At 49.5% G+C, this 26,934-nt stretch overlaps 1 protein-coding gene and 1 long non-coding RNA gene across 6 annotated transcripts in view; one reads left to right on the forward strand and one right to left on the reverse strand.

Annotated features, from left to right (window-relative positions):
* The window catches only part of LOC138753800 (regulator of microtubule dynamics protein 3-like), a 412,426-nt gene that overhangs the window by 41,197 nt on the left and 344,295 nt on the right, over positions 1–26,934 (reverse strand). Inside the window, exon 10 of one of the 5 annotated variants that reach the window (XM_069917226.1) lies at positions 26,444–26,498. The exons of the other annotated variants lie outside the window; for them this stretch is intronic. Coding sequence (XP_069773327.1) covers positions 26,484–26,498 — 15 coding nt within the window. The 3' untranslated portion in view covers positions 26,444–26,483. Of the gene's footprint in view, positions 1–26,443; positions 26,499–26,934 lie in introns of those variants that run through there. 5 annotated transcript variants of the gene reach the window in all.
* The window catches only part of LOC138753805 (uncharacterized), a 163,389-nt gene continuing 144,146 nt past the window's right edge, over positions 7,692–26,934 (forward strand). Inside the window, exon 1 of the long non-coding RNA XR_011351440.1 lies at positions 7,692–8,175. This is a non-coding gene — a long non-coding RNA (uncharacterized lncRNA). The remainder of the gene's footprint in view (positions 8,176–26,934) is intronic.

Below are 26,934 nucleotides of genomic sequence, written 5' to 3' on the forward strand. Positions count from 1 at the left end.
GTCACGTCTCCAGAATGGAGGACCATCGCCTTCCCAAGATCGTGTTATATGGCGAGCTCTCCACTGGCCACCGTGACAGAGGTGCACCAAAGAAAAGGTACAAGGACTGCCTAAAGAAATCTCTTGGTGCCTGCCACATTGACCACCGCCAGTGGGCTGATAACGCCTCAAACCGTGCATCTTGGCGCCTCACAGTTTGGCGGGCTGCTACCTCCTTTGAAGAAGACCGCAGAGCCCACCTCACTGACAAAAGGCAAAGGAGGAAAAACCCAACACCCAACCCCAACCAACCAATTTTCCCCTGCAACCGCTGCAACCGTGTCTGCCTGTCCCGCATCGGACTTGTCAGCCACAAACGAGCCTGCAGCTGACGTGGTCTTTTTACCCCCTCCATAAATCTTCGTCCGCGAAGCCAAGCCAAAGAAGAAGATTGAAAATCTCGTTGTCTATCTCGACAACAAGATAGAAAACAGACTCACCAAGGCAAATAGCGCCTTTGGAAGACTACACAAAAGAGTCTGGAAAAATAACCAACTGAAAAACCTCACAAAGATTAGTGTATACAGAGCCATTGTCATACCCACGCTCCTGTTCGGCTCCGAATCATGGGTCCTTTACCGGCATCACCTACGGCTCCTAGAACGCTTCCACCAGCATTGTCTCCGCTCCATCCTCAACATTCATTGGAGCGACTTCATCTCCAACATCGAAGTACTCGAGATGGCAGAGGCCGACAGCATCGAATCCACGCTGCTGAAGATCCAACTGCGCTGGGTAGATCACGTCTCCAGAATGGAGGACCATCGCCTTCCCAAGATCGTGTTATATGGCGAGCTCTCCACTGGCCAACGAGACAGAGGTGCACTGAAGAAGAGGGTCAAGGACTGCCTAAAGAAAGCTCTTGGTGCCTGCTACATTGACCATCGCCAGTGGGCTGATATCGCCTCAAACCGTGCATCTTGGCGCCTCACAGTTCGGCAGGCAGCAACCTCCTTTTAAGAAGACGGCAGAGCCCACCTCACTGTCAAAAGACAAAGGAGGAAAAACCCAACACCCAACCCCAACCAACCAATTTTCCCTTGCAACCGCTGCAACCGGGTCTGCCTGTCCCGCATCAGACTTGTCAGCCACAAACGAGCCTGCAGCTGATGTGGACATTACCCCTCCATAAATCTTCGTCCGCGAAGCCAAGACAAAGAAGATTGAAAATCTATTTACAAAAATACTAGTCTGGAAATCAATCAATCTTGGATGTGATCATAAGCAATGAAAAACAGATGCTCATTTTAGTTTAATACACAAAAGTGTAGAAGAAATTCTACAGATCGAAACAAAGATATATAACCAACGTTTTGAGCCTGAGCCCTTTGTATGAGGAAAACGTAGGCTGGCGTCTTAATAAAAAGGCGGGGTAAGGAGGGAAGGGAGGAGCTCAGGCCTACAGGCAAAAGTTCATGTTAATATGGGTAGTAGGACAGATGAGCTGAGAAGTAACAGGGAGAGGGGGTGACTCTCTGAATGGAGAGGGAAAGGGCTGGGGGCTGTAGGAAAGGAGAGAGAGAGGGATGGGGGAAAAGAGAGACACAGAGGGGCCTAATATTAACAGAATAAGTCAACATTAATACTGTAGAAGAATTATTTATATTTTAATGATTTTGACTTGTATCTCAATGCTAAAGCTTTTGCTTTTAAAATTTGGAGATAGACAAGATGGCTGACAAACCTTTAGTGTGTCAAGATGGCTGAATACAGTCAGACAGCTGCAAATATAACCTTGCAAACATGCTGTGAGAATAGATACCGATTATATAGACTCTGCAAGGATAGATAAGAAGAATGGCTTGCATAAACGCAATTAAAAGTTGAGATAAAGCTAGCATTCACATCATTAATTTTGTAATTTTTGAGTCAATGCTAGACCGTAACACATTGTATTATTCTTATGAAAGGTAAACACTAAAAAGCCAGGTGTCAGGGCTAGAAAATTAATTTTTTAAAATATAGAATGATGTAATATTAAGAGTGAGGGTCGTTTCACCCCCTTACTCATTTGAAATTGTATAAATATAAAAGCTTGCACACCCCTGTATTTTTGAAATGAAAGCTAAGACTTCAGAAAGATGTCTGGTTTTGACATCTCCTGACTAGTCATCCTCATTTCCCATGTACGAATTGACTATTGGTGAAATAAAGATCTGTATGCTTTGAATAAGTATTTTGCTGTGTGTTCTTTTCTGCTGTCTGATTTCATTTCAGAGGTGTGGGCTGACTTGCACAATGCCATTTGGCTGGAGATTGCCCAAATCAAATGGAACATGAAAAAGCATAGATTCCCATTTTCATTGCAAGAGTTAGAACTCTAAAAAAGGGTCTTCAATCTTAAAGATTCACTGCTTCTCTTTCTGCTCATGGATGGTGCCTAATCTGCTGAGTGTTTCCTGCATTTTCTGTTTTTATTTCTGAAAGGAGAGGCTGGGTAAACCTCCAGGGACTTCACTTCCTGGATCATAGGAGGCTGAGGGTGACCTTGTGGAGGGTTATAAAATCATGACATGCATGGATAAGGTAAATAGTCAGAGCCATTATCCCAGGATAGGAGAGATTAAAACCAGAAGACATAGATTTAAAGTGAAGGGGCCTGTAGGATACTGTTTTCACACAGAGGATGGTGAACCTATGGAATGAGCTGCCAGAGGAAGTGGTAGAAGCGTGGACTGTGGTGGGCTGTGGTGCAGCAAACACAAAACTCAAGAAGACTGTATTATAGGCTTTAATCAGCTTAAAGTTGAACACCATGTAAACACCAGGTCTGTGTAGCCTCTGGTTCCACGTGCCCGAATGATTTAGGAAATAGCTGGCTCGAGTCTTTATATGGGCTGGTGATTGGTATGGTGGGGCCAACCTCCTAGGGTTGTCTACCTGCAGGTAGGCCAGTAGGAGTGCAGCTATAGTAGTGGTTGTATCACCACATTCACCCTCTTCTTAAAAAGAAGTCCCGGGTGGGGCGGTGGTTTACAAGGGAAATTCCTACAAGGGAATTTACAAGTTCCAGCGGTCTGGTAGTCGCCTTTGTCGCTGGAACCATCGCAGGGCAAGCTCCTGGTCAATGGTCAATGGGGGTGGGGCTGCTTCAAGGTTGGATGGGTCTGGTGTGGTCAGGGTTGTCGGTGGTGTAAGCGGGGTGGTGCCTGACAGAGAGGGGGTGTAGGTGCAGGGTGGGTCCACAGGGAGGTGGGTCCTGTGGAGAAGCAGCAGGTGGGCATTGTCCCCAGGTGGGTCCTGGATGGGCCAGGGGTGGCCGGGGTAGGGGGGGCTGTGTCCCTGCTTATGCCAGATCCCTGGTTGAGATGGTGTCCTCCCATCTACTGGGGTACCTGATGTAGGTATAGTTTGGGTTTGCCTGGAGAAGGTCCACTGGCTCGACCAGTGAGTCAGACTTGTGGGTCCTCATGTGCTTATGGAGGAGCTCTGGTCCCTGAGACATCAGCCATGCTAGCAGGGAGATGCCAGTCACTGATCTCTTAGGAAAGGAGAAAAGGTGTTTGTGAGGGGTCTGATTGGTAGCCGAGCACAAGTAACCAATGCACCTTGGGGCTGGCCTCTTGCCAATAGTTGATGGACCTTTTGACCTCAGGGTCAGATTACCACGTTTTCACGCTCCATTTGCCAGTTGCTTCTGTGAGGAAGTTGACGTTCTTATTCGTGGAAGGCAGTGGTCCCTTGAAGTTGATACTAAGTCACTCAGAGGGCCAAGTGACCTTCACCACGTGGGCCTGTGGTGGGCAGAAGAAGCGCGGTTTGCACTCTGCATGGACCCTGCAGGACTCAGTCATGATCCGTACTTCTTGGATGGTGAAGGTAAGGTTCCGGGATTTTATGAAGTGGTACAGGCGTGTGATACCTGGGTGGGGCAGAGGGTGTTGTGCAGCACCTGCAGTTTGGACTGCGCATTGGCACATGTCCAGGACAGGGCATCGGGGGAGTCATTGAATTTCCCCGGCTTATACTTGATGTCATGGCTGAATGTGGCCAGCTTGACTCTCCAGTGCAAGATCTTGTCATTTTTTATCTTGCTCTGTGGATGGTGCTGAACATGAATGCCACTGCATGCTGGTCTGTGAGAAGGGAAGACCTCCTGCCTGCCAGGTAGTGGCACCAGTAGTGGACTGCTTCCCTGATCACCTGGGTCTCCTTTTGATGGTGAAGTGCCCGAGCTCTGAACCTGGTCTAAAAGGTCATGGGCCTTTTAACCCTTGGTTAAGGGTACCAGCAAGTGCAATGTCAGAGGCATCGCACTCCACCTGGAATGGCATGCATCATGGCGATGGCGATGTCTTGTCTGATGCGGGCAAAGACCTCTTGCATCTCTGTGGGGAGGGGAAAGGTGGTGCCCTGGGCCAGTGGGGGGACCTTGTCGAAGAAGCAGGGGACCCACTGGGAGTAATATGAAAAATGCCCTAGGCACCTGAGGAGAGACTTGAGTGTGTGGGGAGGGGCAGTTCCATTAGAGGACACATGCTTTCTGGGTCGGGACCAATGACACCATGTTCCACGATGCAACCCAGGATGGCAAGGCATGTGGTACTGAACACAAACTTCTCCCTGTTATAGGTGAGGTTTAATGTCTCTGCCGCCTGGAGAAATCTCTCCAGGTTGGCATCGTGGTCATGCTGGTCATGGTCACAGATGGTGAAGTTGTCTAGGTATAGGAAGATCTCTTTTAGATTGTGCCAGTCTACCATGTGGTCCATCTTCCGCTGGAAAACGGAGACTCAGTTTGTGACCCCAAACGGGACCTGACAGAACTGGTAGAGGTGTCCATCTGCCTCAAAGGCAGAATAAGGTTTATCCTGGGTAAATGGGGATCTGGTGGTAGGCTGATTTCAGGTCAATGGTGGAGAAAACCTGGTACTGGGCTATCTCATTGACCATATCAACAATGTGGGGCAGTGGGGAGGGATCCAGCTGGGTGTATGAGTTGATGGTCTGGCTAGAATCGATGACCATCCTCGGTTTGCTATCCCCTTTTACTACTAGGATCTGGGCTCTCTAGGGCCTGTTGCTGTTCTAAAACTCCCTCTTCCAGGAGTCATTTGCACAGTAGCACCTGCTATTGATTTGCAATCTGGCATTAGGATGGGGGGGATACCTGAAGGATGGAGAGTCCACAGGTGGATTTGGAACAGTTGCTGGACTTTGTGTTGTGGATAGTAAGTGGGGGGTGTGGGTCACTGATGCCAAGAGCGAAGCTGTGGAGGTGACACTGGAATTCTAGTCCTAGGATAACTGGGGCACAGAGCTTGGGCATGTCCAGTAGCCTGAACCCTTGGTATGCCTCCCCCACCACTGTCAACTTTACTGAATAGCCGTGATCAAGTGGTCCTGGGATGCAAAAACAATGAGGAAGTTTGCTGGGTACACCCTGAGTTTCATTGTCTGGACCACAATTCGGATGCACAAAGATCTCAGTACTACCACTATCAAACAGGCATTTTGTTACGTTGCCGTTGAGAGCGATGTCCATCATCGAGCGCCTGAGTATACGAGGAATGTCCTGCATCAGTGTGGTGGACTATAGGTCTGCTTCGGGGTCCAAGTCACTGCACCCCAATGGTTGTGGCAAGCAAGAGCCGGAGGGTGGCCTTTGAAGTGTGCGTGCAACGAGTGCATGGTCCTGTGTGCACACGTCAACACCATGATGTCTGGTCGGCATGCCGGTACAGTTCGGGTTGGTGTGGCTGGGGGTGGTCAGCTGGCCCATGATAGTGGCGTTGGCTCAGCCCAATGACCCAGCCAGAAGTGGCGTCACCATTGGGGGCAGAAGTTCAGCCGAAGTGACATCATCAGTGTAGGCAGAGGTCTGGCCAGAAGTGTAGATACTGAGGGGCTCTGGCAGAAATATTTAAAATGTCCTTAAAATGTGGGCGTAAGTTTGGTGGCAAAAGATGGCAGTGCCTTGGTGAGCACAAGGTGATAGTGTGGTTCGAAGGCCGGGCCAGAAGTGACGTCAGTGCGGGTGGAAACAACTGGTAGGGTAATGGCATTGCCAGGCACTTACATGTGGAGGGGCACAGAGGATCAGGAGGTGCTCCTGGCTGGTCGTGGAGGGCCGCAGCGCATCAGGTGGGTTTGAAGAGACACACTTTAGCAAAGTGGACTTTCTTCCTGCATCAGGAGCAGTGCGAGTTCCTAGTAGGGCAGTCCTTACGGGAGCACCTATCTGACCCACACTGGGACCCACAGTACTTACAGCGGTGGCTGGCATCGGTGGCAGCGATTGTCTCTTCCTTTTGGGGCTCTTCAGCGACTGCTGCTATCATTGTTGTCGGCCAGGCCAGTGAGGGGGGGAGGCGAGCATTGAAGACCTCCACATGGTGAGCTGCAGCTTCTAGGGAGCAGACCACTTCCATGATCCTGATGAGGAAGGCATTGTTCTCCTCCAACAGTCTCTGTTGAGTTTCTCTTGACTGCAACCCTCGCAAGAATGCATCTCAGACAAGACACTCCACTTCCCCAGCAGGCATGCCAGCTTCAATGGTGCACGGGTGTGCTAGGTCTCACAGAGTCCCCAGGTAAGCATCGGCTGTCTCACCTGGCTGCTGTACTCTGATGCTGAGCAGGTACCAGATGTAGAGTATATTTGTCGGGGGCTGGTACATATCTTCCAGGGTGGCCATTGCAGGTTCAAAGTCTGTGCAGTTTCTGATGGCCTGAAAAGTACAGGGGGCCAGCTTGGTGCATAGGACCATGAGCTTTTTCTGGTTCATATTGATGACTTTTGCTTGAGTGTGGATGATCGCCTCGATCACATGCTTCCAGATCTCAAAGTTGTGGTGAAAGGCATTTGTATAGATGTATGGACTGGCCAGTCCGAACCGACCTCACATTCCCTAACCCCTCCCTTGGCTCCTCCCGAGATTTCCCAATAAAGGATGGTGTGCCCGGATTTGCCCCCTCTTGCTCCTGAACCTGGAATGTGGCTAAGTAGTGTATCAGCAATGCTCAGGTTTTTGGCAATTAAAGCTGTTTAATCACTCCATCATGTCGACGTGATCATTGTGTGCACCACAATTTAATTACCAAAACAAAAGCCATGGAAGCTCAGCATACAGGACAAAGCAGCAGCGATCGGGAAGATGCCCAGTCACCCAGCCCCTGCAGACGGTGGAGTCGAGCCAACCACGTGGTGCAGTCGTGGTTGCGTGCCTGGGGTCTGCATCAACTCTGCAACAGGTAATAGGAGAAGTTTGCCGGCTGACCACACTCATGATTGAACCCAGAGAACCCAACATAGATGTTACCTTTGATAGGTGGCTACACGGGATGTAGACGTTCATGCACCACCACAACTTAAGGGATGCTGAAGATAAGTACGATCTCCTGTTCTCCAGCAATGGGCCCACTGCAGAAGTAGTATGGTACCTTGACGAACCCAATGAACGCGAAGTACAAATGAATGACCCAGCGTCAAGTCCCTGGAGAGCCCTTCGCACAGTTCGCGCGGACGATGAGAGAGTTGGTTAGAGCCTGCGGGTGAACTGCGGTGAGTGCCTCTGAGTATGCCGATGAAGTGTTGTGGGACAGACTGCTGACAAACATGCTATCGACCCAGGTCCATCAAAGATTCTTGGAGAAAGGTAACTGCATGTTGCAAGACATACTGGATTTGGGGGAGATGATGAAGACTGCGGTGCAAAGCTGTGAGGCTTACACCGTTGGCAGTCCAGCGTCCTCATGGGGAACGAGGATATAGCAGCGACAGCAGTGGCAGCCAGGGCTAGGAAGTACAGGTTCTGCGGGCTGGCCAGGCACCCCCAGAAGTCCTGCCTGACCAGGAACGCAGCGTGCTCAAATTGCAGAAAGAAAGGGCACTATGCGAAGGTGTGCTGGGATGGCCCACCACCAGCAGAGCCGCATGCGATCCAAGGGACGGGTCACCAAATTGAGGGGAGCTGTCAACAAGACAACGATTGCTTGTGTCACTTCCGGCTTCAGATCAGCAGTTGCTAACTTCACCTCCAGTCCCAGCCATGTGCGAGTTCTGAGGCACCGAGTCTGACATATTACTGACAGAAACAGTACAATGGTGACTCTGAATTGGACCTAACCCTAGCCTCCGTGATGCTGGCTCAGAACAGGCCTCATTAGCTGGCACAGTCGATGATGAACATTGAGGTAAATGGTTGCGTCACGGGTTGTTTGTTTGACACAGGGAGCACCAAAAGTTTTATCCACCCAGACTTAATAAAGCGTTGTGCACTGAAGGTGTCTCTGAAAAAGTGCAGAATATCCCTAGTATCTAAAGCCCAGTCTGCAGAGACGTGTGGGTACTGTTGGTTTTAACTCGGCATACCATCAGAACCCAACTCACCCAGAGGACAGGCCCTACATGACTTTTGAAGCTGATGGCTGACTGTATCAGTTCCTCAGGATGCCATTTGGTCTGATGAATGGGGTATCAGTGTTCCAAAGGAAGATGGAGCGCATGGTGGACAATCACAAACTAAAGGCAATGTTCCCATATTTGGATAACATCACCATATGTGATTATGACATGGAGGAACACGATATGAATCTAAGGGAATTCCTTGCCATGGCAAAAACCCTAAAGCTGACGTATAATCAGAAGAAGTGCGTGCTCTGCACTTCACAGCTGGCGACACTAGGGTACATCGTGAAGGGACCGATCATGTCCCTGAACCCTGCATTTTACCCATTGTTGGGACCTCTGCAGTCTCACTGGCTGTGTTTCTTGCTCCGGTGGCCCAATGGCTCGATCACTGAGCTGGCTGTTGGGGGGATGAACCATGTCAGTGTCTCCCAGGTCTGTGGGGGTGGGGTTAGTCAGTAACCGAGAAGGGGAACCCTCCAGTGGAGGGAAACATTTGGGGGGCTGCGCTGGGGGTGAGATCACTAAGTCCTAAACCTGAGTGGTCCCCAGGGCTGGCTGGTCACTGCCCAAGGGTATTGGATGCACCTCCCGCGCTGGGATTCCTGCTCGCGACAGGTCCCGTCGTCTGGGTACCTTACCATGGGGGTTTCGCATGCAGGAGGTTCACTTCCTCCACCAGTGGGTCCACCTAGTGGGTCCTAACATGCTTCTGGAGGAGGACTGGCCTTGGGGCCATCAGCCAAACTGGCAGCATGGTTCCTGACCTGACCTCCTAGGGAAGGAGAACAATCTTTCATGGGACGTTGCATTCGTGGCAGTATACAGTAGGGACCTGGTGGTGTCATGCAGCGTTCCGAGAGTATGTCTTGCCACTGGGACACTGCCATCCCTTTTGCCTTTAGGGCCAAAAGAACTGCCTTCCAAATGGAGTTATTTTCCCTCTCTTCCTGGCCATTCCCTTGGGGGTTGTAGTTGGTGGTTCTGCTTGTTGCTATGCCCCTGTAGAGGAAGTAACGTTGCAGCTCCTCACTCATGAATGCTGAACCCTGGTCGCTATGCATGTAAATGGGATACCCAAACAGAGTGAATATGGTGCGGAGTGCTTTAATGACCGTGGCTATGGTCTGGGCAGGGAATGGCGAATGGGAAGTGTGAGTATTCGTCCACAATGTTCAGGAAATAGCTGTTCTGATTCATGGACGGGAGGGGCCCCTTGAAGTCTATGCTGAGACGTTCAAAGGAGCGAGTGGCCTTAATGAAGTGGGCTCTTTCTGGCCTGTAAAATTGTGACTTGCATTTGCAAAAACCAGACAATTGCATGCCAGCTCTCTGACTTCCTCCACCGAGGAGGGAAGGTTATGGGCCCACACGAAGTGGTAGAGTCTTGTGACCCGCCAGGGTGGCAGAGGCCATCATGGAAGGAGTGGAGGTGATCTACTTGCACTCTGGTGCAGGTTCCCCTAGACAGAGCGTTGGGCAGCTTGTTGAGCTTACCTGGCCGGTATAAGATCTCATAATTATAGGTGGACACTCAATTCTCCACTGAATGATCTTATCATTCTTAATTTTGCCCTGCTGTTTGTTATCAAAAATAAAGGCGATGGCTCTCAGGTCCGTCAGTAGGGTGAATGGCCTGCCAGCCAAGTAGTGCCTCTATTGACGCACCACCTCCACTATAGCCTTGTGCCTCCTTCTCCATGGTGGAGTGCCTGGGTTCGAGGCCCTGCAGGGTGCACAAAAATATGCCACTGGCAAAGTTGGAAGCATCACTCTCCACTTGGAACAGGACTGACTCGTCAATGATGTGCATTCCTGCCTTGGCGATCTCATTGCTGATGCTCATGAAAGCCTTACGGGCCTCCGCCGACAGTGGAAAGGTTGTGGTTTTCATCAGGGGTTGGGCTTTGTTGGCATAGTTGGGGGACCCATTGTGTGTAATATGAAAAGAGCCCCAGGCACTTCTTTAAAGCCTTGGGGTTCTGTGGCAGAGGTAATTCCAGGAGGGGGGCATGCGCTCAGGGTCAGGGGCAATCACACCATGCTCCACCAAGTACCCCAGGATCGCCAGTAACTCCGTGCTGAACATGCACTTCTGGTTGAGGGCTTTTGCAGTGGTTGGTTCAGCAAGTTGTTGTTGTGTTCTTTCTGGTCATGACCACATATGGTGACATTATCCAAGTATGGTAAGTGGCTTTTAACCCACTGTCATCCACCATGTGGTCCATTTCCCTTTGGAACACCAACACCCCGTTTGTCAGGCCGAAAGGGACCCGTAAAAAATGATACGTTAGCCTCAAATGCTGTGTAGGGCCAATCCTTTGGGTGAATAGGAATCTGATGGTATGCTAATTTGAGATCTATGCTCGAGAAGACCCTGTATTTTGTGATCTCATTCACCATGTCATCAATTTGGGGCAGGGGATAGGCGTCAAATAAGGTGAACCAGTTGATGGTTTGACTGTAGTCAATCACCATCCGGTTCTTCTCTGCCCCCTTTCCCACCAGCACCTGTGCCCTCCATAGACTATTTCTAGGCTATGTCCTCCCTCAGCAACTGTTCCACCTCGGATTTGATGAATCCGCTGTCCTCCGGGCTGTACCGTCTACTCAGTGGTCACCAGTCTACAGTCTGGGGTGAGGTTTTGGAACAGCGGGGTTGGAGGAACCCATAGGGTGGCCAGACCACCCTATGCCTGACCTTCAGGTGCGTGATTGGGCCTCTCCAGGAAAGGGGGCGGGACCTCCCAGTACTGGTTGTTCCTGACTGTGAGTGGGGGATGGGGGGCCATCAAACTGCAGCAGAACCCCTTTTAGCTGGCACTGGAAATCCAGTCCCAATATGACAGGGTGCAGGGATGGGCCATCACCAACAATCTGAAATTTTTGTACTTCGTCCCCCCATGGTTAGGTTCATGGAGGACTTCCTGCGGATTTCTGTTGAGAGGGACTTGGAGGTTAGTGCTACCTGACACTTCACAGGGGACATGGTCAGGGAGTAACATTTGGAGGTGCTTGGATGTATGAAACTCTCGCTGCTCCCCATGTCGAACAGGCAACCTGTAGTGTGACCATTTACCTCTACGTCCATCATGGACTGTCCCAGTTGCTGTGGTTGGCTCTGGTCCAAGATGATCGAGGCTAATGTCGGTTTGCTATCTGACCCACTGCTGCCGTGTCGTTGAGTTGGAGACCGTCATGGTGACCGCCCCCATGGATCGCATGCAGTGGAGCCTGGAAGTGCAGTCAGCAGTGACATCCTTCCTTGTGATGTAGGCCCGGAAGTTCGATTCTCCATAACTGGTATTGATAACTGGAGCAGCTTGGTCCAAAATGATGATGTGGGATGTGGTCCACACACAGCGCTGCTTGCAGGTGGTTTAGATCGGCATACCCTTGTATAGTGCCCTTTTCACTGGCAGTTTGAGCAAGTCGCACAACGTGCCGGACAGTACGTTCATGGATGCTTGCTCTGGCCACAGTAGTTGCACCTCATGTGCTCAGCAGTTGTGGTAGCAATTAGGATCAGGGGCCGCGAATGCCAAGATGGTGCCGCCCGTTCTGCAGATCTGGGGGCAGCGTGGCACATGGGGTAGGTCTCCGCGTTCTTTTGTAGGAACCGATTGCCCTTCTCCAGGAGTCATTTCCAGATGTGTTGGGAGCAGAATCCAGTGACCAGCCCATCGCAGTTGAGCTTCTCCTGGTACTCTGGAACCGTCATGTCCAGGCACCCGCAGTCTCAGCCCAACACCCGCATGGCCCGCACAAACTCATCAACTGACTCACATGGACCTTGGTGTTGAGAGCCAAGCTGGAAGTGTGCATACACAGCGTTCCTTGGCACTCCATACTGTTGCCAGAGGAGGGCCATTGTCTCTTCATACCTCGTGCAATTGTGGATCAATTGGTACGTGCGATGGCCTACCTCTGCGAATAGTAGGTCATACTCATCGCTGTCTGTTGTGATTTTGTGGCGCCTCATGTAGGACTTCAAGCAGTGTAGCCACATGTAAAATTTCACAGAGGCCTCTGCTTAAAATTTTAGATCAATAAATTGTAGCACGATCAATGACCACTCACAGACACGAAGTAAGGGCCAAAGGCTTTATTCATCTATAGATCCAAGCATGTTTCATCATGCTGCTGGCTAAAGTCCAAGGGCAGGTATGGGGGAGGAGACTAGAGCTCTCGGTCTTTATTAAGAGTCTTAAGGGAGGGGCTACTGGTTCAGCAGGCAGGCCAGTCTGCCCAACTCAGTGGGGAACATGCCCGCCACACCATGTTCCACCACACTACATTTGGTTATCCCAGCTACATACACAGTGACAGGGGTTCCTCCTTCATGAATCAGGAACTACAACAGTACCTACAGGCGGCGGGGATAGCCATGAGCAGAACTACTAGCTACAACCCCCGCAGGAATGGGCAAGTAGAGAGGGAGAATGGTACAATCTGGAGAGCAATCCTGTTGGCCCTCACATCAAAAGGGATGCCCATCTCCCACTGGCAAGAGGTACTACCAGACATGCTACATGCTACCAGGTCCTTGGTGTACACGGCTATTAATGCCACCCCTCATGAGAGACTCTTTTCCCAGGAGGTCGATATCCAGAACCACTATGCCAGCCTGGCTGATGACACCGGGGCTGGTACTTCTTCGCAGACATATTAGACCCCACAAGACAGATCCCTGATGGAAAAAGTGCATCTGGTGTACACAAACCCACAATATGTATTTGTGTGGTACCAGAATAGAAGGGAGGACATGGTGTCAGTCCGAGTCCAGGCCTGGGAAGGGTACATTAACACTGATCAGGTGTCCCCAGAAGAACAAGACGGTCAATCGACACAGCGCCCATCCACATCCCAGGGTTTTGACGAACTCCCAGCCCCACAGATAACCGTAGAACCTCCCCCGCCAGCACCAGTCATAAGGCAAGCACCTACAGCGGTCAATTTCACAGAGATCTCATCAGCAAGGAGCCCACCTCAACAGGCAGCCAAGGGTTCAGTAACTGAAATTCCACCCACACAGGTATACAGTCCTGCAAGCTTGGTGTAGTAACAATAGGAGCCTTGCCCAGCACCTCAGAAGTCACAGAGGATCACGAGAAAACGCACAGGCTGAACCTGTGATGGATGCTAACCCTAACCCTAACCCTATGTGTATATTTAATAAAGTACAGTATAAACCTGCTGGGTTTTATCTCAAAGAATGTGGTGAAAGGCATTTGTATAGATGTATGCACTGGCCAGTCTGAACCTACCTTACCTTCCCTAACCCCTCCCTTGGCTACTCCCCAGATTTCCCAATAAAGGCTGGCATGCCCAGACCTACCCCCTCTTGCTCCTGTACCTGGAACCTGGCCAAGTAGTGTATCAGTAATGCTCAGGTTTTTGGTAAATAATGCTGTTTAATCACTCCATCATGTTGACATGATTATAGTGTGCACTACAAAAGTATGCTGGAGTGTCTGGGTGCTGAGGGTCTATGTCCAGCCTCTTAAGGGTGAGGAATCTCTCCATGGTCCTCAAAATTTTAAGCTGATTAAATTGTGATGTGCTGTGTTGCAGCAAACAAACACAAAACTCGAGAAGTCTGTTCTACAGGCTTTAATCAGCTTAAAGTTGAACACCATGTGAACACCAGGCCTCTAGTTCCATGTACCCAACTGATTTAGGAAGGGGCTGGCTCAACTCTTTATATGGGCCAGTGACTGACAGCCGGTATGGTGGGGCCAGCCTCCCAGGTTGCTTACCTGCAGGTACTGTGGTTTCCCCCTGCAATAGGTTGGTAGGAGTGTGGCCAGTGTAGTGGTTGTATCACCACATGGACAATTGCAACATTCAAAATATATTTTGACAGATAGATGGATAGGAAAGGTTTAGAGGGATATAGACAAAATGCAGGAAAATGGGATTAGCTTGGGTAGAAAACTTGGTCAGCGTGGATGTTGGGCCTTCTTCCACAATGTACAACTTCATGAGTTTTATTTCCAGCAACAATTGTTTTATTTCCAATTTCCATTCATTATTGGAATGATGGATTGATTTTATATATAAATCACAAACTGGGCAGCACGGTTGGTGTAACAATTAGTGCAACTCCTTACGGTGCCAGCAATCGGGATCAGACTTGGGTTCAAATCCCACGCTGCCTGTAAGGAGTTTGTACATTCTCCCCATGTCTGCGTGGGTTTTCTTTAGGGGCTACGGTTTCCTCCAATCATTCAAAAAATACCAGGGTTGTTGGTTAATGGGGTGTAAATTGGGTGGCATGGACACATGTGCCAAAATAGCTTGTTACCCTTCTGTCTATCTAAATTAAAAAATATATATTTACATAGAACAAAGAACAATGTAGTACAAGGACAGGCCCTTTGGCCCACATGTCGCGCCAATCTTAATGTCATCTGCAAACTTACCTTCCCACCCACGTACTTTTTCATTAATGTCATTTATATAAATCATTAACAGCAGAGGAACACCACTGGTCACAGGCCTTCAGCTGAATAACACCCTTCCATTATTACCCATTGTCTTCTAGTGTTAGCCAATTCCAAATTAAAAATGATTAGAAGTGATTTTGGCACCATCAAGAATCAGTAGCCTTCCCACTCAAATGTAATTAGTTACTAGCTGGCTTTGTGTCAAAAGCACTGCATACTCTTTTGACCTCTGGAGAATCATGGGAGGCCATTGGAGGTGCTGTGCGAGAAGGCAGAAGCATGGCAATCGGGCCGGCACTGGGATTAGACTAAGAGTTAACCCATTCAGACCCACGTTCCTGATGATTGTATTCGCAAATGTAAGAATGCTGGAGAAGAAAATAGATGACCTGAGGCTGCATCTGAACCAGAAAGAACTGCAAAGCTGCTGTGTTCTGGTGATTACAGAAACATGGCTCCAGGACTCCATTCCAGACTTAGAGATCCAGCTTGATGGCTTTATCTCCTTCAGGGCAAGCATAGATGCTGCTGCTTCTTGCAAGACTCAAGGAGGGGACTGTGCATTTAACTCAGTGGGAACTGGTGCAAGTGGCAAGCCATAAAAACCATAACATACCACAAGACAACCTTGCGAGTCACAATGGCACCACCCCCCTTCTGTACAGACTGAACGCCTTCTATGCATGATTTGATGAGAATAACAAACTGGTTCTGAAGAAAACTCTGTTTCCCCCTGATGAATGAGCCCCTTGCATAGCTGTGGCAGAGGTAACAAGAACCCTATCCAAGGTAAACCCACCATAGCCAGGCAGGTACTAAAGGTTTGTGCAGTCTAACTGCCAGAGGTCCTAATGAACATCTTCAACACATCACTGCAGCAGTCCATTGCCCTGCAGGTTTCAAAACAGCTACTATTCTGGTACTAAAGAGATTGATAGTAATAGGCCTCAATGACTACCGCCCAGTGGCACTGTCCTTCACCATTATTAAATTCTTCGAGTATCCGGTGATGGAATGCATCAAAGTGCACCTTCCAGAGACACAGCACCCATTTCAATTCATCTATAGATTGAACTGTTCCATCAACGATGGTATCACCTTATCTTTCCACTCCGTCTTGTCCCACCTGGAGTACAACACTTTATATGCCAGTTCTTTGACTTCATTTCAGCTTAATACAGGTCTGGAGAAGCTGTCATCACTGGGACTCAACATCGCTCTTTGTAACTGGAATCTTGGCTTCCTAACGGAAAGACTGCAGTCTGTTCAGGTTAGTAGCAGAATGTCGACCCATAACCAGTGATGATGCGTGGCGGTATATCACTCGGCCAACAGGTGGCCTAGAGACATGGCACCCGGCCTAATGACATCGACCACCAGGTGGGTCCAGAGGGCCTATGGTATAAAGCCGAGGTCCCGACCGTATGCTCTCTCTCCCCCTGGGATCATTGCTGCAAGCAGCTAGCAGCCAACTAGATCTTTATGTGAGATCTGTGTTGCCCCAAACAGTATTGTGCTTGTGTTTTCCTTTGGTTCAGCTGCCACAATTTATTCCACTCACATAAAATGTGGGTGATCCCACCCAAGCACGAGGAGGAGATCAAGGATGGGACAAACCCTTCATGGTTGAGATGTGTGTGAGCCCCCCCCCACCCCCCCACAAACCTGGTGGAGACTGGCTCAGACACGGGGATGAGAGCGAGGTCACCGGACCCTCAACGGATGCCTACCAGGTAACGCTGGTCCCTGGTGAGTCCAATGTCCATCAGTGGAGGCAACAGTCCCCAGCCCCAGCGCGATTGGGGCACCTAGAAACGAATCACCGGCAGCACCTTTTAACGATGCTATAGCTGGAATGCCTGGAATTAGACCCCCAGGTTCCCTGCACACGCTCGCACTTCAGCCACTGGAGACATTGTTTCCTGAACTACGCTCGCATGATGATGCCAACTACACACCCAGAAGATCTTTTCGCGGTGCTGGTGGCCGAGCTGGGAGACCTCCCGTACACATTAGTCCAGGTCTACGCCTCATACAGGGAGGCTATGGACATGCTCCAGTCTCACTATCTCCAAGGGGGAGGGAAGTACATGCGAGATACCATCTCCTGACCAGAAGACAGCAACAAGGGGAGTCCTTCTGGGATTTTGTGCTCTCAGTAAGAGCCCTAGTACGGGCATGCAACTTCCGCACTAGAATTCCACAGCAAATAGCGCAGGACCTGATGAGGGACATGCCCGTGGTGGGGATCTGGTCAAACGAAATCCACCAGCGGCTGTTAGAAAAAAGCACGGTGTCCCTGGAAGAGGCTGTGAGGGTGGCGGAGGAAATGGAGGCAGCTAGAAACAACCTTGGGGAATACCTCCCTGACCACAGCGCCAAGTATCCCACTCCAACCCTGCTAGACTCGCTGACACCCCACCAAGATCGGGCAGATAATGTGGAGACGACGATGGCTGCAGCAACGGCAGCTCAGCTGGATGCAACCCGTAGATGCCAGTTACGCAGCCAAAACCCCCACCCCTGGGCACGCTGCCCAGAAAGAGACATGGACTGCTCAAAATGTAGAAAACAAGGCCATTATGCTCGGGTCTGCAAGAGCCTGCGGGTGACCGCCAAGACCCATTGTCATGTAAATGGGCAGCAGGATAGCTCTGCTTCTTTCCCAGGTCAGCCAGGAAGGAACGCCATGTGCGCCCAGAGGGAGCGGTCATCTTGGACCCGGGATCCAGAAGAGGAGCGCCATGACAACAGAGACCACGAAGAAACTGAGGAGTGCACGCTGGCTTCCCTCAGGATCAATCAGGTGAGTCCACACAATTTATCAGAGGCTATGGTCTCCATGTGGTTCAATGGGTTGAAATTTAAATGTCTGTTGGATATCGGTAGTACGGAGAGTTTCATAGAGCTGAAATTAGCCAAAGACCACGGGTTCCCCATATACCCCAGCAACAGGCAGATTCTCCTAGCGACCAACAACCACTCAGTGGAAGTAAAGGGGTACTGTGTGGTGACATTCCCCGGTGCTGTTGGATTAGACTTCCAGTGCCAGCTGAAGAGCCTCACGGTAGTCCACAATAGACCACAGCCCCCACTAGTGGAGGCAAAAAGTGCTGTGCACTATCGGTCCTTAATATTGAGCTCCCCCCCCCTTATTTACCCACCAAAACCCAGACTGTAAACCCATAGCCACAAAGAGCAGGAGGTACGGCCCAGAGAGAGCTTTTATTAAAATGGAGACATGCGATTGCTGTAGGAGGGCATTATTGAACCCATCAACAGCCCATGGCAAGTCCAGGTAGTCGTAGCAAAGATGGAGGAGAAACTACGCTTAGTGGTCAACTACACTCAGACCATTATTAAGTTCACGCAGCTGGACGCATATCCTCTCCCCTGGATTAATGAGATGGTGAATACGATAGCTCAGTATAAGGTCTTCTCCACCATTGACCTCAAAGCTGCGTACCACCAGGAGGAGCAACAGCCCTATATGATGTTTGGAGCCGATGGCCGACTCTATCAGTTCCTCTGACTTCCGTTCGGAGTCACTAACGGGATATCACTGTTCCAGAGGGAAATGGACCGACTGGTGGATGACTACCGCCTGAAGGCTGTTTTCCCATACCTGGACAATATTACCATCTGCGGGCACTCGGTGAACAACCACAACGCAAACCTAAAGAGATTCCTGGAGGCAGCCAAAGAACGCAACCTGACATACAACAAAGACAAGTGTGTGTTCAGGGCTAGAAAGCTGGTTTTGTTGGGTTACGTAGTACTGAAGAGGGAGGTGGGACCAAATCTGGCTCACATGCAGGCGCTGATGGACCTACCCTTCCCCACTATGCCTGGGCTTATTTGCCTATTACGTGCAGTGGATACCCCAGTATGCAGACAGGGCCTGTCCACTGATGAGAGCAAAAGAATTCCCCCTGCCCAGTGAGGCGGTCCAGGCATTTAACAGCCTGCGCGATCACTTGGCACACATCACCATGAGAGCTGTAGATGAAACACTCCCCTTCCAGGTGGAGACCAATGCCTCAGATGTAGCCATAGCAGCCACCCTGAACCAGGAGGAACGCCTGGTGGCTTTCTTTTCTAGAATGCTGCAGGACTCAGAAACCATGCACTCAGCAGTGGAGAAAGAGGCCCAGGCCATAGTGGAGGCAGTAAGGCTCTGGAGACACTACCTGGTGGGCAGCTGCTTTACACTGGTCACAGACCAACAGTCGGTAGCTTTTATGTTTGACAACCAGAACAGGGTGAAAATTAAGAATGATAAAATCTTACGTTGGAAGACTGAACTGTCTACTTACTCGTATGACATATGATACCACCCCGGTAAGTTCAATAAACCCCCGGACGCGCTGTCCAGGGGTGCTTGCACGGCACTCAACACATGTCCCAGCTACAGAACATCCACAGCGAACTGGGGCACCCCGGAGTGACCAGGATGTTCCACTTCATTTAGAATGCCAATCCGCCGTTCTCGGCAGAAGAGGTAAGGACTACTGTAAAGGGTTGTCGTATATGTGTGGAGTGCAAACCACAGTTCTACCGTCCGCCTGAAGCAGCCCTTATCAAATCCACCTGGCCATTAGAGTGTTTCAGCATCGACTTTAAAGGCACCCTCCTGTCCACCAATAACAACTGTTACTTCCTCACTGTGATAGATGAGTTCTCTCAGTTCCCCTTCACCATTACCTGCGCAGATGTGTCCATGGCAGCAGTAATTAAGTGCCTGAAACCCATCTTTTGCATGTGTGGATACCTGTCATCCACACAGACAGGGGGGGCAGCCTTCATGAGTGCCGAGCTGCAGAAATACTTCCGAAAGAAGGGGATTGCCACCAGCTGCACCGCAAGCTACAACCCCCCAAGGGAACTGGCAAGTAGAGAGGGAGAATGGTACCATTTGGAAGACGGTTCTTCTGATACTAAAGTCAAAGGACCTCCCGGTGTCCAGGTGGCAGGAAGTGTTACCTGAGGCATTACACACGATACGCTCATTATTGTGTGTACTGCCATGAACATGATCCCACATGACAGATTTTTCTCTTTCGCAAGGAAATCAACCCTGAGCTTGGAGGTGACACGTTGGATGATCTCACCGGGCCTGGTGCTGATCAAGAAATACGTCCGAACGTATAAGAAGAACCTGCTGGTTGAGAGGGGAGAGCTCATCCCAGTGAACCAGAACTACGCGTTTGTGACATTCCCCAATAGGAGGGAGGATTCTGTCTCCATGAGGGACCTGACGCTAGCCGAAGAAGAACCGGTCAAAGAAGAAGAGGAAAAACCAGAAGAACCCCAGCCCGACCCAATCGACGTACCATTGGCACCCCTCCAAGCACCCACACACCCCTCAGCCGCACCACGGAGGACAAATGCACCCCCCCGGGGACCCCCAACCCACCCAGTATACCCACAACATGCAGCCGAATGATCATCCCCTCAAACCCAAACCATTCACTCTCCCTAGGAGGTAGCAGAGGGTTCAGAAATCAATGGTATTCCTGGACTTGTAATACCAGGACTTTTTTTTAAGTGCAGTACATCACTCAGCCAACAGGTGGTCTAAAGACACGGCACACGTCCTAATGACATCTGACCACCAGGTGGGCCCAGAGGGTCCATGGTATAAAGCCGAGGTCCCGACCATGTGCTCTCTCTCTCTCCCCAAGATCACTGCTGCAAGCAGCTCGCAGCCAACTAGATCTTTATGTGAGTGGAATAAACCTGTGTTGCCCCAAACTGTATTGTGCCTGTGCTTTCCTTTGATGTAGCCTGCCACATCCGCAATGTCAGATCCCGTTCCAACAGAGTAATCAAGTTTGCAGATGACACAACAGTAGTTGGCTTCATCAGCAACAATGATGAGTTGCATTTCAGAGAAGAGGTGGAAAACATCATGAGAATAACAACCTGAGTTTCATTGAGGAAGAGAGGAAGGAGATGATTGTGGACTTCAGGAGGACCAGCAACAATCATTAGACATTAATAGCTTGGTAGTGGAGAGAGCAGAGAGCACCAAGTTCTTCAGTCCATTTAAAAAGTGAAGTATCCTGGACACAAACATCTCCTCACTTGTCAGGAAGGCATAACCGAGACCACACTTCTGAGAAGATTGAGGTGGGCAAGGCTACCAGCCACCATCCTGTCAACTTTCTAAAGGAGCTCTATCAGGAGTGTCCTGGCTGCCTGCATTACAGTGTGGTGCAGTTCCTGTAGACCACATATGTCAAACTCTGGCCCGCGGGCCAAATTTGGCCCGCGATATAATTATATTTGGCCCGCAAGATCATTTCAAAAATGTATTAGAGGTGGCCCGCCCTGCAGCGAGAGCCGATGCATCCACCCACCATCCTCCCCCTTCATTGCACATCCTTCCCCACCCCCTAACTATCCCCTCCCCCCTAAAACCACCCCCCTTAAAAGATGGCCAGAATATTCTCAAAAAGGAATCCATAATGGTAAAGTTCCACAAACCTTCTGCTGGGAATCCTAAAAACACCCGGGCATCAGATCCACAGGACACAGAGGGAGCAAGAGTGTTGCAGGTTGACCGTGCAAACTTTGAGAACGGGGAAAAGAAAATTGTAACACGAGAAGTCTGTCGATGTCATCAGCCGGCAAGCCAGTTGGAAGGCTCCCCGCACAACCCACCTGTCGAGCGGTGCGGCGGATTGGTGAGCACCTGTGATTTCCTGTCGGCGCGACGGACATGGCAGGCTGCGCACGGCCCCCGCTGTTCCGCAAAGGCTGATCGGCAGCGCGCTGGGCCTGAGTGGGTGGGTAAGCAGGGGTGGGCAGAGGGTGTAGGTGAGAAGTAATGAGCAGGGGAAGTTATGGTGGTGCGAGGGGCAGTTAGAGGGAGGAATGAGTAGAAGAAGGGGTGGATAGGGAAGAGGTAAAAGGGGAGGGGCAGGGCGAGTAGGGGAGGGGTGATTAGAGGGTGAGAGATGGGTAGATGGAGGAACAGGTTGAGGGGAGAGGCAGTAGAGGGGCGTGTATAGGATGGGGTGGGTAGAGGCAGAGCGAGTGGAGTGAGGGGTGAGTAGAGGTTGGGTAAAGGACTGGTCAAGTAGAGGGATGGTGGGTCGAGGGTGAATAGAGGCCTAGAGCCTGAGGAGTGAGCAGGAAATGCTGAGTCCTGATGCAGGCCAAAATGGACACAGCCTGTGAATGCTGACTGCATCTCCACAGGGACCAAATGTGTTTCCCTCAGGTCAAGCAAAGGATGAACTTGAGCTACCTACTCCTGACCTGTAACATTATCCTCCTAAAGTTATATCCTAAAGTTTAACATTACGTATGTTGAAAGAAGAGAAAACATGCAGATGTTGTTGAAAATTTTCAATAAATATTTAGTTCGGCCCTCGACTTAGTCCAAGTTTTTAATTTTGGCCCTCCGTGAATTTGAGTTTGACACCCCTGCTGTAGACCATCAGATTGGAGGTCAATTCACAAGACCATAAGAGTGGCAGAGAGAATCACTCTCTTTCCCCATCAATGAAATTTACTAGGATCGTGGTCTAAAGAGGGCTTGCAAAATCAGTGAGGACTCCTACTACCCTGCACACAGCATCTTCTAGCTATTCGTCAGAAAAGAGATACAGGAGTATCAGAGACAGCCACCTGGCTGAGAAGCAGCTTCTTCCCATGTGCAATGAGTCTGAGGAACTTCTGATGAACTGCTCATACAAACTCTCTGTTACATAACTATTTATTTAATAAAAAAATCAATCTATTTATTTATTTATTTATTTTCCCACTTACTGTGCATATGTATTGTTTGCCCTTATGTGTGTGATGTGTTTGCAGTGTGTTGCATTGAGGACTGGGGAATGCTGATTTGTTGCGTTGTACTTGTATAACCGGATGACAAATGAACTTGAACTTTTATTCTTGTAATACTTACAAGAATTATATTAATGTAGTGGCGAACCAGCGCCAGCAGCCGCGGGTAAGTCCGCAACCAGTGGCATCCATGGAGATGCTCAGAGCGGGGCAAAGCCACGGCCCAGAAGTTGACAGCATTTCTGTCCAGCTGGGGCGCTAAGGATTCTGGGATCGGGCGGGCCTTTTAAGTGAGTGATTTCAAACCAGAAACTCTAGAAATCTATAAGTCCCTCAGTAGCCTGAATTATAGGTCCACTTTTTAGTTTGATGGCTGTCAAAGCCAAAGAACTCACCTGGCATCTGACCAGGCCAAGGATGGTCCAGTCAATGCCATGCTTCTAGTCCACCCCCAGATGGAAGTCCCCATGGGCTTCACTGTGGACACCTCCGAAATGGCAATCAGCATGGTACTCGATCAATTAATAGAAAGACAATGGTATCTGCTTGCCTTCTTCAGCCAACACCTTCAGTCCCTGAAAGTCAAGTACAGCATGTTTGATAGGGAACTACTAGCCCTGTACATGGCCCTTCGGCACTTCAGGTATTTCCCAGAAAGGAGAGAGTTCACGATCTTCACAATTCACAAGTCCCTCACCTTCACATTCGCCTAAATGTCCAACACTTGGTCAGCCTGCCAACAGTGCCACCTGATCTACGTGTTTGAATTCACCTCCACGATCTTGGGGAAGAACAATGTGGTGGCAGATGTGCTGTCAAGAACATCCATCCAGTCGGTGCAAGCCCCGACCCCAGGAGTGGATTACACAGCACTAGTAGAAGCACAGAAGGAGGACCGCAAAATACCGGCATACTGAACCACACTCACTGGTCTCTACCTCGAGGAAGTACCCATCAAGCCAGGCAGTAGCAAACTCCTCTGTGACACCTCCACAGAGCAACCATGGCCCATCGTACTGGCCGTCTTGAGGTGCTGAGTGTTCGACGCCTTACGTTGTTTGGTCCACCCCTCTTTTTGAGTGACCACCCAGCAATTGAAGAACCGTTCATGTGGCAGGCCTATGCAAACAGATTGGGCACTGGGCCAGGACATGCACACATTGCCAAACCTCTAAGGTCCAGAGATACATGGGCACCTCTGCAATCCTTCCAGCCAATGCACAAGAGGTTCGAGCATGAGCACATGAACATCGTTGACCCACTACCTGTTTCAAAGGGGAAAGGTTCCTATTTACGATGGTGGACAGATTCATGAGGTGGCCGGAAGCTGTACTAACCAGTGACACGATGACAGAGACGTGCCACGACCCTGATCACAACCTGGGTGGTGAGATTCGGTCTTCCCGCTCACATCACTTCAGACAGGGGTGTGCAGTTCACCTCAATCCTATGGTCCATGAAGGCACAGCTCCTAGGAACCCAGCTACACCAAACAACTGCGTACCATTCCCAATCAAATGGCCTGGTGGAGCAGTTCCACAGGCACCTAAAATCAGTCCTGATGGCATAACTCCAAGGACCCAGCTGGGTAGATGAGCTCCCTTGGGTGCTGTTGGGCATCCGCACAGCACCCAAAGACCACCTAGCCATGTCATCGGCTGAGTTGGTGTACAATTCATTGCTCACACTGCCCAGCGAGTTCATCCCTGCATGCCGTGGCTTAGGAGATACACTGACAAAGGTGCTGGCTAAACTCTGGGAGAAACTGGTGACACTGGATCCAATTCCACTGTCCCGCGATGGAGCAGCCCCCTTCTTTGTACCCAACAACCTGTGGTAGAGTTTGTCCTCAGAGGAGCACACAGACTGCCCCTACAACGGCCAAACAAAGGACCCTTCAGGGTAGTGTGACACAATGGGCCAACCTGTGGTTTGGATATTAGGGGCTGGGAGGAGACATTTACTATCGACCATCTCAAACCAGCACACCTGGACATTGAGCGCCCAGTCATTACACCACCTGCTAGGAGACGAGGCTGGTATGCAAAATGGACAGTATACAGGTTATGGGTCACATGCCTCCCATCACTGATTCTGTGGGGGGTGGGGGTCATGTAGCAGCTCACCTGCACAACTAGTGAACCGGTGCTAGCAGCCGTGTGTAAGTACGCAGCCAGCAGCATCCACGGAGATGCTCGGAGCGGGATAAAGCCGCAGCCCGGAAGTTGACTGTACTTCCACCCCACTGAGGCACTAAGGACTCTGGGACTGGGTGGGTCTTTTAAGTTACTCTTGAAATCTGCAAGTTTCAGCGTATTCCTTCCAATTTAGTGGCCTAGTAGCCACACAGGGGTGGCACAGTTAACATAGTGATTGGTGCAATGATATAGCACTAGCAACCAGAGTTTGAAACCAGTGCTGTCTGTAAGGACTTTGCACATTCTCCCCATGTCTGCTTGGGTTTTCTCTAGGTGCCCCGGTTTTCTCCCACCCTTCAAAAAGTACTGGATTGTCAGTCATTTGGTATAATTGGATGGCACAACTCATAGGCCAAAAGGGCCTGTTACTGTGCTGTATGTCTAAATTTTAAAAATTAAAATTAAAACTAACAAGTGTCTTTGGGACCTATCAAACACACTTCTTTTCTGATAATTAACAAGGTATATGGTCTGATGTCTGGTCCAGAATTGTGACAAAGAATTAGATCTCTTGATAAGTGAACAAAAACTTTAATTTATAACCCAACCTATGAATTTTTTTATCCAAAAGAAGTTGCATAGAAATTCAAAGCTATTTCTTCCAGAATTATGAAATTGAAAAATAATTTCTCTTCCAAAGTGAAACCTGATATTGACTGCTTCTGAAAATTCTTGCATTGAGTAATCCTCATGTGCCTGATGCAATTTCCTTGGTAAGCACTGGGAATTCTCACATCAATATCTGAATGGGATATCTGTCAGAAAAGTTTAATTTTTCATCTCATACTTCTCCTCATACCACCACCTCTCAACCCCATAATTTCTAGCATTCAGCCAAACCCCAACTCCACTCCCCCGTCCTGAGCTGGAACTCTGCAGTTGTCTTGCTGCTATCACTGCCACCACCACCACCACCACCACCACCTCCTCTTCCCCTAACCCAATGACTAAAACATTCCCAATCCTTTCCCACCCTTCATCAGCATTGAAACATTGCCCATGATCCAACATTGCTTTCTCACCAACTTCTCCTTATGATGCAACTCACCATCATCTAAATACTGCTTAATCCCCAGGACTGTTGAACGAACAATGGCGTTTTTTGGACGCCATCTGCACCCAACCAACCACTACCAGATTTGTGATTTTCCTCACTCCCCCCACCACGATTTCAGGCCCCTCTCTGCTCTTTGCGATACAAATATTTCCTAGTTTCGCAATGTGTTTGCATTCCCATTGAAATGTTGTCCATAACCCGATACTGTTTCTTGACTAATTTCACCCCACATTACAAATATTATCAATTTTCTGATTTCCAATCCATCATCCAATCAGTGCTCATTATCTAATACCCATGCTTTTTATACACTCATAGAGCATGGAAATAGGGTCTTCAGCCCAACTCACCCATGCTGGTCAGTTGGTTACCTGAGCTAATTCTATATGCCTGTATTTCATCCATAACCATTAAATCTTTAAAAAAAAATCCATGTACCAGTCTTAATGTCTTTAAAACATTGTAAGTGTATCTGTATCTGTGTCTACCATGTCCTCTGGGAGCTTGTTCCACATACCTACCACACTAGGAGTGTCTTGCCTCTCATGATCCCTTGATATCTTTTAGCTCTTACTTTAAACCCATGCCCTTTAGCTTCTGACTCCCTATATTAGGAAAAAGATTGTGATTATTCACCTTATCCATGCCCCTCATGATTTTATTTATTTCTGCAAGGTCATCCCCCAGCCTCGTATTTGCCAAAGGAAAAACAGAGCCTATATAGTCTCTTCTTATAAGTGAAGCCCTCTGTTCCCTGCAACATATTCAGAAATCTTATTTTACATCCTATCCAACTCAATGACATCTTTCCAATGGCTAGGTGACCAGAACTTCACACAAGTTTCACCAACTGTAAGGCTGTAACATGATGTCCTGATTCTTTTACCAAATCACCCTTAGCCACTACACCCAGCCTAACCAGCTTCTCTTTATAATCCAAGCTCTCCATTCTGGCAACATCTTTGTGAATCTTTTCTTCATCTCCTCTTGCTTAATCACATCCTTCCAATAGTATGACAGTTTGAAGTCCATACAATACCT

This window comes from Narcine bancroftii, chromosome 2, assembly GCF_036971445.1.
Source record: "Narcine bancroftii isolate sNarBan1 chromosome 2, sNarBan1.hap1, whole genome shotgun sequence".
NCBI classification, from domain to species: Eukaryota; Metazoa; Chordata; class Chondrichthyes; order Torpediniformes; family Narcinidae; genus Narcine; species Narcine bancroftii.